This window comes from Erinaceus europaeus, chromosome X (genome assembly GCF_950295315.1).
Source record: "Erinaceus europaeus chromosome X, mEriEur2.1, whole genome shotgun sequence".
Lineage (NCBI taxonomy): Eukaryota > Metazoa > Chordata > Mammalia > Eulipotyphla > Erinaceidae > Erinaceus > Erinaceus europaeus.
The window spans coordinates 34193073-34208115 of NC_080185.1; the positions used below are offsets into that span (position 1 = coordinate 34193073).

Below are 15043 nucleotides of genomic sequence, written 5' to 3' on the forward strand. Positions count from 1 at the left end.
CAAGAAGAAAATATTGTTGTTAAAGAGTCATGGTGTGGTTATATTTGCATTGTGAATGCATTATCATGATTACAGCATGAAGAACTAAGTTGGATCGAGGAGAGAAATAATGAGTCCAGCAAAAATAAGTTAGGAATCTATTACAATTGTCCAGTCAAGGCAAAGTAGTGCCTTAGGAAAATGTGGTATCCGTGAAGAGGGTAATAATTGGGTGTATGTGAAAAATATCAGATGAGTGTTGGACCTGGAAGTAAGGGAGAATTTTATGCCAAGGCAAAAAAATCTTTTTTTTTTCTTCTCTCATCTACCTTACATGACTGGTTGAGTGGTAGTTCATTAATATGGGAAAAGATATATCAGGTGTGTCTAAGTCGAAATCAGTAAATTCAGCTTACATATGCTAAATTGGAAATTCTATTTTAATATCTTAAATGTCAAAAATTAACTTAGAAATATCAGTTTTGATGAAGATAAATAATTAGAAGAAATTGCCATATATGGTATAATTGAAGCTTACTATAAATTTATATGTAAGTTATGAAAAAACTTAATATTTATAACTAGCTAAGAAACTACAAAAATGGAATAAAATTATCTATCAGTGAACTCCATATTAATGATGTTCTGGATAGTATGTTCTAGATAGTAGGACATGAAATATACACAATGTATGGTATGTATAAGAACAGATTCTCTTGTGTGTATTTCAGATCCTGATTATTTATTTATTTATTATTGCCACCAAGATCATAGCTGGGGCTCAATGCCTGCACAACTAATCCACTGTTCCCAGCACCGATTTTTTTCCCTACCTACCTACCTTCCTTTCCTTCCTTCCATTCTCTCTCTCTCTCTCTCTCTCTCTCTCATAGAGACCTAGAGAATTTGAGAGGGGAGAAAGAGATAGAGAGAATAGAGAGGGTAAGATAAGCACAGAGACAACTGCAGAGGGCTAGGTAGTAGCCCCACCTGGTTAAGCACACATAGTAGAAAGCACAAGGACAGGCACAAAGATCCTCATTCAAACATCAGGGCTTAAGCACAATGATTATCATATACTTATAGAAGAATTGAAAAGTGAGTATAATGGCTGATATTCTTCCAAATTCAGCAAAGCCTAGAACCAAAATGTGAACTATGTTCTATGACTCTAAAGTCCACTTTTTAAAACACTGCACAACTGTCATGCTTCTTCTAGAAGACAACCAGAAAGAATTTTTCTCTTAAAATGTTTTATTTATTTATTTATTTATTGAACATAGATAGAGAAAAATCAAGAGGAAAGGGGAGATAGAGAAGAGAGATAAACACCTACAGAAGCACTGTTTCACTGTTTGTGAAGCTTTCCCCTGTAGATGGGGATTAGGGGTTTGAATGCAAATCCTGTAGCACTGTAACTTCATGGCCCCACTGGGCCTGCAGAACTGATCTTCTGCTCATTCATGAGGTGAGAAGAGGAGCAGGGTGAAGAAAAGGTCACAGAGTCAAAATGCCTTTACATTTATATATATCCATATTATCAGAAATGATTATATAATCCCTTATCTGAAGACAGATGCCTTCATACCTGAGAACCTGCTTCCACCTACAATTCTGACAGTCATAATATTTATTTTATATAGAAAATATGAAAAACAAACTTTCTAATGTGAATACCTCTTTTAAAAGGACTTGTTATCGTTCTATCAGTTTTACTATTACTTTTTCTCTTTTAGTGTCCTTGTCTTCATACTATTTGGTTTGAAGTAAAAATAATAATATTCTCAGAATAGTTTAAACCATATTTATCAACCAAGCTTGTATTCCTGATACCACAAAGAAATAAAGAAAATATTGTACCTTAACAAATTTTAAATCGATAATTTAGCATATTGACTATTCATATGCATTTCTTCATTAATAGAAAGTAGATTTACAGTTAATAAAATTACTCACTGGTTTACAAAGAACAGTGTATACACACATACATGGAGTAAACAGGCAGATATACATAAAAATGCACATAAGTTGTTTGGAGTTATATAGATATGTAAATGTGAAACTACCGAGGAGATATTGATCAAGATATTTCTTCATATATCTATAACTTCAAAAAAATTACACAAGTTATATTACATTATTACAAATATTCCAAATTCTTCAATTTCTTTATGAAAGTAATTAAAACATATACTGTGTGTGACTGTGGATGTGACTCTGTAGACAGAGAACACACCTTGCATGACGGTGCCCTTTAGTTTGGTCCTTGGCACCAAATATAATGGGCATGCTCTTGTCTCTCTCTCTCTTCTATAAAATAAATAAAACTTTTTAAAGTGTTGCTGATGGGAGTTGGGCTGTAGCGCAGCGGGTTAAGCGCAGGTGGCGCTAAGCACAAGGACCAGAGCAAGGATCCCAGTTCGAGCCCTGGCTCCCCACTTTCAGGGGAGTCACCTCACAAGTGGTGAAGCAGGTCTGCAGGTGTCTGTCTTTCTCTCCCCCTCTCTGTCTTCCCCTCCTCTCTCCATTTCTATCTGTCCTATCCAACAACAATGACAACAATAATAACTACAACAATAAAGCAACAAGGGCAAAAAAAGGGAATAAATAAATAAAATATTTTACAAAAACAAAAATAAAATGTTGCTGATTTATAACATTTCAAACTACCTAATATTTGATTTATCTATAGCTACACATTTCTATATGTGTATAAATATCATCACACCCACCACCAAAGCTCTGGTTTTATTTCCACTACCAGATTGACCTCAGCAACAATTCCTTCCCTTCTCATTCCTTTTTCCTCTGTAGTAAACAATGAATTTTCCACAGTTTAAGACTATTCAAGTAATTTGATTATAAAAATCTTTCATCTACTTTGGGGGCATTTTATTTTGCTTTCTCTTCGATGTTCTACTCTATGTTCTATTAGGTTGTCAACAGAACATTCACAAGTTTTACAAACCATTTAGTGCATACATAGAAGTATTTAATGGCTTGAAACAAATAGGATACATCAAGTAACCTTGAATTGTTTACAATCAGATAAAAAAGCAACATTTATACACAACGTGTAATTAAACAACAGAATGAAACAGTGTCCTGAAGCCCCTCTTAAAAGCCCATATCTACTGGAGGGGAACCTAGCTTGGGGTAGACATGCAGGTTTATAAATTTAAATTTATGGAGGGAAGGTACATTAATAGCAAGAAGCAGTCATGATTACATGAATAGATTAGTAATAACTGACAGGATGTTCACAATCAGACACATAGTGTCATTCCAAGGACACAAAATCACCTAACATATCTTGAGGCTTAGAAAACTCAGCAGATAGCTGAAATTTTATCATCGTGCTACTGTATCTACCACTACAGTTCTCACAGTAAATGCTCTACCTGTGAGTTTATATATTAGCAGACACTGTGTCTTCCTAATCCTGGGAATAATCAAAAACAAAGAAAAGTTCAAATGTGCAAGCTAATCCACAATACAGTTAGTTTGTCAACATCAGTTGCCTCTGGTTTTCACATTTTTAACGGAAAAGTTCAGAGAAATTTGAAAACATGAGGCAATGGAAAATTTTATGAGGAATAATGTAATAATCAATTTCAAATATTTAGCATGGTCCTTCGTTGGAGTTCAATAAATAATAGCTGTTATAAAAGTTATTTAATTTTAAATTATATATATCTTATTTAGTTATATCACAACAGTAAAATCATGCTTTGCAAGATGTTTTACTGTGTAATATGTTTTGCTGTGTAATATTCACCCTATTATGTTCTATCAGAACAGTAAAATCATGCTTTGCAAATGCATGATGTTTTACTGTGTAATATTCATTTATCTGGGGTAGAATTTTTTTCCAAAGTAACCTCACAGCAGATTAAGTGACAGAAATTTGTCATCAGATAGACTAACATTGTCATTTCTTGAAGTTGTCAGCATGTTTATAGTCTGATCACTCCCTGTCCGCTATCCTTGTCCTGTTCTTGCTACTAGAGATAAACACAGGGAGAGATGAATATGAGGGAGGAGTGGGCACAGGATGTTGCAGTTGATCTGGTTTGGGGAAAATAACTTGTACTCAGAGTTTATACATTTTAGATAATGCTACAAAAAGCAGCAATAAAGTAACTCCCATGTTCTTGCCTCAAAGGCATCACCTCAACAAGCACTTAACTGCAACCACTAACTTGTGTATGAGGGGAATATTTGTTTCTGCAAGTGCAGATGTGTACAACTTTGCGAGTGTATAAATGAGTATTACTGGATTGGAAGATCTGAAGCTGTGGAATCCAGTCAGGGCCATACAATTCCTGAGACTGCTAAAAACTATACTCCAAACCAGTACATACCCCTGTTGTGTCTATATGGCAACATCCTTCTGGAAAGTTCCTTGCCATTTATGGTAATAAAAACCCTGTGCATCCCTCAGTGTTCTGCCCAGCATTCCGGGGTGCCTACCATGCTCTAGAGTCTAGACCTCCTCCTGCACTGACAATGAGATCTGACTGACCCTCCCTGGGGCAGAAAACAAGGTGTTCCTTTCCCACTGGCTTCCACTGCACTCTACCACCAGAACACTCAATGCTAGGGCTAAATAGTGGTTTACCCCCACTCCAACCCCCATGCAACATTTCCTTCTATTTGAATTCATCATGATTCTCTAGGCTCCTGAGGCTTTGAATTTTCCTTAGGGAATTTGGTGCTCAAAGACTTGAAAGGGCTGAGGCAGGAGATGCAGCAGAACACATCAAAGGGTAAAGGTCTCCCTGCTTCTTCTAAATACCAGCACCCCTGGTCAAGTTCACTCCTTCCAGCAAAGGTCTCCCAAGAATTGAACCAAATTCCCATTTGTTTCTTCAACATATAATCTCCAAGGCTCCTTTTAGCTGCAGACTACACTGTTTCAAATATCTGATTTTCCTTAATTAGGGGTCACAACAGGGCCAGTTAGGTGGCTGCCCTAAGGCTAATGAAAAATATTGTAAGCTCTGAGCCTGCTTACTAGCAAGGGTCCACACTAAGCACACACCCCAAACCCTGGGGGAGTTTCCTTGCCAAAGCTTCCAGTCTCTCTCCCGCCCCCGCCGACCCCTCCCAGCCCCAGCCCGCTGTGTGCAACCCAGCACCCCAGCAAGCCTCCCCTGCCGGCTCCTCCCGCTGCCTCCGCCCCCTCACACTCTGGCCCCGGGCGTCGTCCTCGTCCCACACTGACTTCTCTCCCGCTGCCTCTCCAGCCGCACTTCCCGCCCTCGCCCAGATTTACCGCCGCCCGTGCTCCTCCCGCGCTCTGCTACCCAGGGCCCCGTTTTCCCAGCCCGGCCGGGCCCCGCCGCCCTTCGCTGTCGCCTCCACAGCCTCGCCTGCGCCTTCGCCTCGCCCAGGACTCGGTGAGCTGCGCGCCCCGTGGTCGCCCCAGCCCCCTGGCCCCTGAGAGCCAGCGCTCCCCGCAGACGCCGAAGCGCCGCGTCCCCGCCGCCACCACGGCCAACTCGGGTGCCACGCGCCGCCGCAGCCGCCGCCGCGCCGCAGCCGCCACTCCTCGCCCGCCACCGCCCACCATGGCCCCGCAGCAAACAGGTAGTAGGAAGCGGAAAGCGGCCGAGCTCGAGGCGGGCGGCGCCGGCTCCTCTTCGCAGGGCGCGGCGGCGGCCGACCGGGAGGGTCCGCTGCTGCCCAAGAAGCAGAGGCGGCCGACGCCGCGGCGCTCGCTGGTGCACTACCTCAAGGGCCGCGAGGTGGGCGTGCGGGGCTGCGCGGGGCTGCCGGGCATCGAGGGCGAGCTGCGCGGCTACGCGGTGCACAGGCTGCCGGAGCTGCTGAGGGAACGCGAGCTGGCGCTGGGCACCTTCAACAAGGTGTTCGCGTCGCAGTGGCTGAACGCCAGGCAGGTGGTTTGCGGTACCAAGTGCAACACGCTCTTCGTGGTGGACGTTCACTCGGGCCAGATCACGCGCATCCCTCTGATGCGGGACCGCGGGCCCGGGCCCACCCGCAGGGCCCAGACAGACTGCGGCATCCACGCCATCCAGCTGAACCCCTCCAAGACGCTGCTGGCCACCGGGGGCGAGAACCCCAACAGCCTGGCCATCTACCAGCTGCCCACCCTGGATCCCGTGTGCCTGGGCGACCGCCAGGGCCACAAGGACTGGATCTTCACCATCGCCTGGATGAGCGACACCGTGGCCGTGAGCGGCTCCCGCGATGGCACCGTGGCTCTCTGGCGGGTGGACCCAGACATGTTCAATGGCAACATTGCCTGGCACAATGATGCGGGGCTCCCGATGTATGCCCACATCCGGCCCAGGGACATGGAGGCCATCCCCAGGGCCAGCACCAACCCCAGTAACCGCAAGGTGCGGGCTCTGGCTTTCAGTGGCAAGAACCAGGAGCTGGGAGCAGTGTCCCTGGATGGATACTTCCACCTGTGGAAAGCCCGGAGCACCCTGTCCAGGCTCCTCTCAGTCAGGCTGCCCTACTGCCGAGAGAATGTGTGCCTGACCTACTGCGATGAGCTATCCCTTTATGCTGTAGGCTCCCAGTCTCATGTCTCTTTCCTGGATCCCAGACAGCGCCAGCAGAACATTAGGCCTCTGTGCTCCAGAGAGGGAGGCACAGGCGTGCGTTCACTGAGCTTCTACCAGCAAATCATCACTGTGGGCACAGGCCATGGATCCCTGCTCTTTTATGACATCCGTGCCCAGAAGTTCCTGCAGGAGAGTGCCTCTGGCAGCTGGAACACTATGCCTGGACCAGCAGGGAGGAAGCTCAAGCTCACCTGTGGCAGAGGCTGGATTAATCAAGATGATCTCTGGGTGAACTACTTTGGTGGTGTCGCAGAGTTCCCCAATGCGCTCTATACCCACTGCTACAACTGGCCTGAGATGAAGCTTTTCGTGGCAGGGGGGCCTCTCCCTTCAGGCCTCCATGGGAACTATGCAGGCCTCTGGAGCTAAGGATAGCCCTGTGTTCTCAAAGTGCCCAGATTTTCTTTCCATATCCTTTCCCCTTTCCTTCTCCACTCTGTGCTTTGGACCATGGCTTCTGTTGTCCAGTGGAACCTGTCCAAATTATCTATGCTTGGTGTATATTTAGTAGAAAGTGAGACAAACTAGAGAATGGGCTAGTGAGAGCTAAAGTGATCTCTTTGGGGCAATCAAAACTTGGCTTTAAGACTTTTGCATACCTCCTCCCAAAGACCATCTCTTTTATCTACTCTTATAAAGGGTCTTGGTTAATCCTCACTTGTGTGCTTTTTTTAAGTGATTAATATATTCTTTTTTTTCTTCCAGGGTTGATGCAGTCAAGGACCACGGTACTGTTTAGTACTCTACTTTTACCAGTAGTTTAAGAGTATGTTCAAGAGCCTCTTATACATGTCAAATGTATGGTATCCTCCAGCTATCTACATTGGGAAATTGTGTGCTAAAAGCTGTCTTTTGGATTGTTCTGAGGAACTAGCTATCATATGACACCATAGGTTTGTAGTCTTCTTCCAATTGGAAAATGCATTTCAAGTTCTAGATTGACACCATTTGGAGAGTGTTTTACTTGGATATTGAAAATGTGATGTTTGTTGTTTGTATATTGCTGGTGCATAAAGTAGTTCCAAAATGTGTTTTCTTAGTTAAGAACACACAAATGGTGTCCTTCTATGATCCACAATTTGAATATTCAGTAGGAAATTTAGCATCAATACCTCTAAGCCCTTAGCCTTCTTTTATAAACCTGCTATTGTATGACCTGCAATCATGGGTAGCATTCATGCTATAGTTTTTCTGAGCTAATCAAAACTTGCCTGTATGTGGCAGGGCAATCAGACAGGATTTAAATTTTTTTTGGGGGGGGTGGTCAAGGTAAACATGTCTTTAAATTTCAGGTGATGCTATCTAGGCAGCCATTTCTAGTGAATGGCTGTCTGTTGTGCTGAATGTAAGTGTTGTTGATAATTTTTATTGTGTTCATAGCTAATTATTTTATCTGGATTACATACCTGATTTGTTGCATAAAAATAATGAAACATTCAACATTTTAGCAACTGTGCTGGGCTAAAATTTTTGAATGCTTAAATATATACTTTATTTTTTCTTAATGGCCTTTCTAGGAATATACTTATCAAATCCTTTAGAAGAGAACTATGCTCACATTACTTTGCTTTTGGAAAGCAAGCATATGTTACTATGATAGGTTAGAAGATTGAGTAGCATAGTGAATGCCTTATCTGAATATACTTGCTATAAATTAGGACAGTTAGGTGTCTTGTTTTTAAGATCATTTAACACATTGTTTTCGATTTTCACAAAGGAACATGTTTTACTTATAACTACCTATTCTAACATACTGTGTATTTGTGTATATGTATATGTCACTTCCCATGTGTGGAAAATGCATAAATGTATACCAGCTTACATATCAGATCTTTCTAATATTCTTAACTACACCTGTCAAAACTTCATACCTGGACTTGATTGCTATTTTATTTTATTGTGAGTTAAGTAATATATGTATATAATAAAAAACATACTTTATAAAAAGGTGTATGGTGTAATGCAGTCTCATATCCCAGAATCCCTGACCTGCCCACAGATCACAGATAATATTGTTTGTATATCCACTTAGACATCATGTATATGTGTGTGTGTATGAATGTGATATTATACAGACAATAGCTTCTGTTGCACGTATTTGTGCCTTTTCATTATAAAACCTCAAATACTCCCAGAGGGATAGAGAATGGGAAAGTTATTGGGGGGGGATGGGATATGGATATTGGGTGGTGGGAATTGTGTGGAGTTGTACCCCCCCATCCTATGATTTTGTTAATGTCTCATTTCTTAAATAAATTTAAAAAATAAAATAAAAAATAAAACCTCAGATACTGTTTCATATATATATATATATATATATATATATATCACTATTTTAAATACATAGAATATATTCTCTATTCATGACATATAATTAATATATTAATTTTTATGTTCTATTACTATAAGTTATTCAGTGATTACTTCAGTGTATACATCTTTGTAAACAGGTATAAATATATCTGCAGGATAAATTCCTAGAAATGGAATTGCTGAATAAATGTTATATTTAATAATCATTGCCAAATGATCCCCCAAAGAGGTCCTACCTACTTAACCTCCCATAAATAATATATGCAGGCCCACTTCACCATGTCCTTGCCAATACTCTATTCTCCGTCTCTGTACACTGTGTCAATCAGATATCCACTTAATCTTGATCCTTTCTATGCCACTGTGATTGAATTAATACAATTTGTGTTGCAGTACCAAGTAGGTTCTGAACCAAAGATTAAGAATATGAGGAAATGAGAACAAGTAATAAAAATTCAGCTAGATCAAAGATATGGGGCATCTATGGTCTGGCTTATTTATATATCTGGAAAAAGGTTACAAATGATTTTCCTTAGATTACTAGATGGACTAGTAGTGTTTTCTGGTTTATCATACTGAAGTTTTTCACATGTAGCATATGTATCCATAGTAACTGAAGAAATGCTGAGGGCCTGGACTTAGTGTATTTGTGATAAATATGAATCAGGAGGAAATAATTGGGAAAAAACAAAAATAAAATGAAAAAAAATGCAATTTAGTATTTCTCATGGAAAGTGAAGGAAGTAGAGCTGGGTGGTGGCAAACCTGGTTGAGTGCATACGTTACAATTCACAAGGACCTGGGTTCAAACCCCAGGCCCTCACCTGTAGGGGGGAAAGCTTTGGGAGTGGTGAAGCAGTGATGTAGGTGTCTCTCTGTCTCCGACTTTTCCCTCTCGATTTCTGGCTGTCTATCCAATAAATAAATATAATTTTTAAAATTTTTTTTTAAAAAAGTGAAGGGAGTCAGGGAGATTTCTCACTGCTGAAAAGATGAGTAGTTTATAAAATTCTAAGGAATGCGCCTTTCTCGGGGTAAGCAGCATAGAAAACTCTCAAAGATTCTAAAAACAAACAAAAAGAAAAAAGAAAAGAAAAATGTGAACTGGAAGAATCCTGTTTTACCTGAGTCCCATAACCTTATCGACCTGAGACAAGCTTATGTCTGATATTACAATTTAATCATTTTTAGTCTATCTCAAAGTTTCAAAGGGAAATTTTACTTCCAGGTGTCCTTCCTGGAATTGTTAAGATGGTCACCTGCTACTATCATTTTAAAGAATGAAAAAGTACACCTTAGTCGCTAAGCAGAACTTCACAACTAGTAATTTCTGGACTCTTTATGTGCTGGGTTGGGATGCCAGTTCAGAGCGTAAAGACAAAAGTGCACTTTTTCAATATGAGCTTAGCATGATATTAATAACATAACTGAATAAAATTGCACAAAATGAAGTGATTGCTTTCATACACATAGGAAAGTAAATGTTATTTGTCCTTCAATTACCCCCTCCCTGTGAATTAAAAGGAAAACTTCTCGTGTCAAAAACAGGCTAGTTCACTGTATGTAAAGAGTATAGGGAAACTTATTATCTAAAAATTATCATATCAACGGATCAAATGAGAAGACATTAAACTATTAATAAGTTCCAAAGAAGAAATTAATAAAACCCTACTGCAGTTATAATAAAATTCTTCATATAGTGAGTGTGTATGTGTTCCTGTGTGTCAGTATGTAGTGTGATTCCAATCAGAGTCAAACTTATTTGTGCTGATTCAACATCAGAGGCATTTCCAAGAAAGTTCGGAACAAAACACGAACTCTTAAAAGATAACCTCTTAATGTTATCGTTACATTATTTGGTAATTGGGTTAACTTTGAAAAGTCCCTTTGTTAGACATACAATAAATTTCCCCCCCTCTCATATTAATTAGTGATTTATATGACTAAAATTTAATAGATGTGTACGTAAACACCATTCCCATCACCAAAAAATTGTGTCCCATCCCACCCACACCCCCCCACACACACACACACCGCCAGCCCAGGATAATGTGATGATAACAGCAACTCTCCATTGTCTTCTTGAACCCTAAGACAACAGGAACCTCACATTTCCACTATAGAGCCTAAACTTCCCCCAGTCCTGGGACCCTAGGGTAGGGCCCACTTTCCCGTATGCTTCTCCCAATTCTTATCAAATAATATTGCATCCGCTGATCGCAACCTAATCAACGCAATGAGTGCCACCCCAGCATGCTTCACTTCAGACTGTGTCCAGAGACTTCAGATGTGAAACGACAACCCTTCAGCTTCATCACTCGGGTGAGACCTTTCCTTTCATAGCATTCTCTAATTCCACCCCAGGTGGTTAACTTCTTAACAAAGTCCCAAAACCTAGATATAGACCAAGTTCTATGAGGGAGAGCATATGTTCACAGGTATCCATAAACTAGGGCAAATATATACCTGAAAGTAGTAGTACACTAGAGTTTGCAGTGAGTACGCCCCTAATTCTTCATCTCCATTATTCCAACCTTTGGGTCCACGATTCTTTAACAATTTGTTTGGCTTTGTATGTTAACTCTCTTTTCAGCCACCAGATTCCAGATGCCATCAGGATGCCAGCCAGGCTTCCCTGGACTGAAGACCCCACCAATGTGTCCTGGAGCTCTGCTTCCCCAGAGACTCACCCTACTAGGGAGAGAGGCAGACTAGAAGTATGGATCGACCAGTCAATGCCCATGTTCAGAGGGGAAGCAATTACAGAAGCCAGACCTCCCACCTTCTGCAACCCACAAGGACCCTGGATCCATGCTCCCAGAGGGATAAAGAATGGGAAAGTTATTGGGGAGGGCATGGGATATGGAGATTGGGTGGCGGGAATTGTGTGGAGTTGTACCCCCCATCCATGATTTTGTTAATGTCTCCTTTCTTAAATAAATTTTTTAAAAAAGATCACTTCTTAATACTACTATGAAAAGCATAGAAAAAGAAAATTAAAAAGTGTAAATATTGTGAAACAAAGTGATTATAATTATTTTTAGATGAAATGATTGCAAACATTAAAAAAACAAAAGAATAAACTGGAAAATTAGTTAGGAAAAGTGACTTTTTAAAAATGTTCAGTTTTAAAAGTCATTTGTAAGAAATCAGTATTTTGGACTGAGTGGTGGAGGACCTGGTTGAGCCCACATATTACAATGCTCAAGGATCCTAGTTCAAGCCCCTGGTCTTTGTCTGAAAGGGGAAAGCTTTGTGAGTGGTAAAGCAGGTCTGCAGGTGTCTCTCTGTCTCTCTACCTCTCTGTCTACCTCTACCTTCTCAATTTCTGACTGTCTGAATTCAATAAATAAAGATAATAAAATATTAAAAAATAAACTAGAAAAAATTCAGTATCTTGGGAGCTGAGTGGTAGCACACCTGGTTGAGCACAGATGTTATAATGCACAAGGGACTAGGTTCAAGCCCCAGTCCCCAATTTCAGGAGAAAGCTTCACATGTGGTAAAGCAGTGCTGCAGTTGTCTCTCTGTCTATACCCTTCTCTATCTCCCCCTTCCTATCAATTTCTGGATATTTCTGTCCAGTGAATAAAGGTGACAAATATTTAAAAAGAAATCAGTACTTTTACAAATTATACCCACATATGGCTTATAGTACCTTAAGAATGAGAAAATAGATAATCAAATGTACTGTATTTTATAAGGATACAGTACTAAGAACTTAATCAGGTTAGAAGAGAATAGGGAATAGAAATTCCAGGTACAATGTATTAATAAATTCACTAGTACCATTGACATAACATTGTATTCCTTTCAGGTATAAAACATATATGAATATATGTAATCTGATATTTGTATATATTGTGAAATGATCACCACAATAAATATAATCAACACCCATTACCAAACAAAATATCATTTTTTTCTTGTGCTAAGAACATCTAAGATTTCTTCTTATGGAAAAAAGTGCATAGACAGGATCTTCACAAAAGAAGACATCTCAAGGACTAAGAGATATGAAAAAATGTTCAAAGTCACTGATTATCATAGAAATGTTAATAAATAAAGATAGCAATGCAATACCACTTTACACCTGTAAGAATCTCATACATTAGAATGGACTGAAACAGAGTACTGGAGAAATTATGAGGGAAAAGGAACCATTAAATTGTTCCTACAACTGTGGAAAAGTCAGGAGGCTCCTCAGAACGTTAGAAATAGACATAGACTATTCCCACAACATGTGTTTTCCATTTGTTGGTATAAATATCCCAAAGTGTACTTAATGGATCATATTACAATTCTATCTTTAATTTTTTTTAAATATTCCAAACTTTTTTGTAGTGACCACACCAGTTTATATTCCCACAGACAGTGCGGTGAAACAGGTCTGCAGGTATCTGTCCTCTCCCCCTCTCTGTCTTCCGCACAACAGTTATGTCTTCATATCCTTGTCAACACTTGATATTGCTTATCTCTTTTATAGTAGCTACTCTAACACGAATGAAATAATATCTCATTGTGGTTTGGATTTAAACTTCCCCGATATTAGTGATTTTGAACAAATTTCATAAATCTGCTGGCCATGCACATTTGTTTAAGTGACCATCTAGATCTTTTATCAATATTCAATTGAAAATTATGTTGTATGAATTATATAAGATTTGCAAATATTTTCTCTTATTCAGTATGTGACTTTTTCTTTTTTTTTTTTTTGCTATATAGAAACTTTATGTAATCCTCTAGTTTAGTTTTGCTTTTATTGCCTTGACTTTTGTAATCAACTTCCTGCACTGATGTCTAAAAGCTGACTACTTTCCTTGTGAAATTTTAGCGTCTTGATTTTATGATCAAGTCTGAGTCATTTACATTTCATTTTTGAGGACTGGCATAAGGATCCTGGTTTGAGCCCCCAGATCCTCACCTGCAGGGGATTCACTTCAAAAGCGGTGAAGCAGGTCTGCAGATATCTTTCTCTCCCCCTCTCTGTCTTCCGCTCCTCTCTCCATTTCTCTCTGTCGTATCTAACAATGACGACATCAATAACAACAACAATAATAACTACAACAATGAAAAACAACAAGGGCAACAAAAGAGAATATAAATAAATAAATATAGTATAATAAAAATAAATAAATTTTGTCATTTTGCATATGGCTGTCCAGTTTTCCCAATGCCCATTTATTAGAGGCTTCTTTACAGATTCATTTATTGTTAAGTTAATTGACAACAGATATGTGGGTTTGTGACAGGATTCTCTATTCTGCCTCAACATAGAGTAAGAATTAGGGATACTGAGAGGAAATAAAACTTTAACTGGCCTATAATTCAACATCTGAATCATAAAGTGGATAAAGGAGGGCCAGGTGGTGGTACATCTGGCCAAGTGCATGTTACAGTTCTAAAGGATCTGGGTTAGAGCCCCTGGTCCCCAACTGCATGATGAAAGCTTTGCAAGTAGTGAAGTAGAGCTGCAGGTACCTCTTTTTCTCTCTCCCTCTCTACTCCCCTTACTCTCCTGACTTCTGGCTGGCTCTATTCAACAAATAAAGATAATAAAAAATAAAATGGATAATGGACAAGACTGAGTCTAGCAGCAATATCAGAGAAAAGGATTTCCAGGTGGAAGGTATGTAAGGACAGACATTTGAGGTGGGACAGGGTCTGAAGTACTAGAGGAGCATAAATGAGACAATGTGGTTGGAGCAGAGTGTATAAAAAAGAAAAAAGAAAAAAAAACAGTGGGTTTGGGGCTGGGTGGTGGGGCATCTGGTTTAGCACACTCATTACAGTGCACAAGGACTTGGGTTCAAGCTCCTGGTCCCTACCTGCAGGGGGACAGCTTCAAGAGTAATGAAGCAGGGCTACAGGTGCCTCTCTGTTTCCCTCTCTATCTTCCGCTCTCCTCTCAATTTCTCTTTGTCTCTATCCAATAATAAATTTAAAAAATATTTTTCAAAAAGGAAAAAAAAGTAAAAAGGAGTGGGAACAAAACAGAAATGGGTAGTCAGAGAAGTGGTTCAATGGTGGGATAGAACCAGGCAAACGATCTGCAGTAACAGGAAAAGGAAGAAAAAACAAAGAAATGGAAAAACTGGTATAATCAAATGATGGCAAATCAAGACCAACTTAAAAATATTTTAGATATAGTA

General features: G+C 40.0%; 1 protein-coding gene across 1 annotated transcript; it reads left to right on the top strand.

The window, feature by feature from the left end:
- Window positions 1-5190: 5190 nt before the first annotated feature.
- Window positions 5191-7156, top strand: LOC103126150 (DDB1- and CUL4-associated factor 12-like protein 2). The gene has a single exon (XM_007537020.2). It carries the CDS (start codon window positions 5553-5555, stop codon window positions 6945-6947), a length of 1395 nt encoding a protein of 464 aa, XP_007537082.1. The 5' UTR covers window positions 5191-5552; the 3' UTR covers window positions 6948-7156.
- The last annotated feature ends 7887 nt before the right edge of the window (window positions 7157-15043 follow it).

What these genes read in the sequence shown, in the direction of transcription:
- LOC103126150 (XM_007537020.2), top strand. Translation starts at nt 5,553, where the DNA reads ATGGCCCCGCAGCAAACAGGTAGTAGGAAGCGGAAAGCGGCCGAGCTC.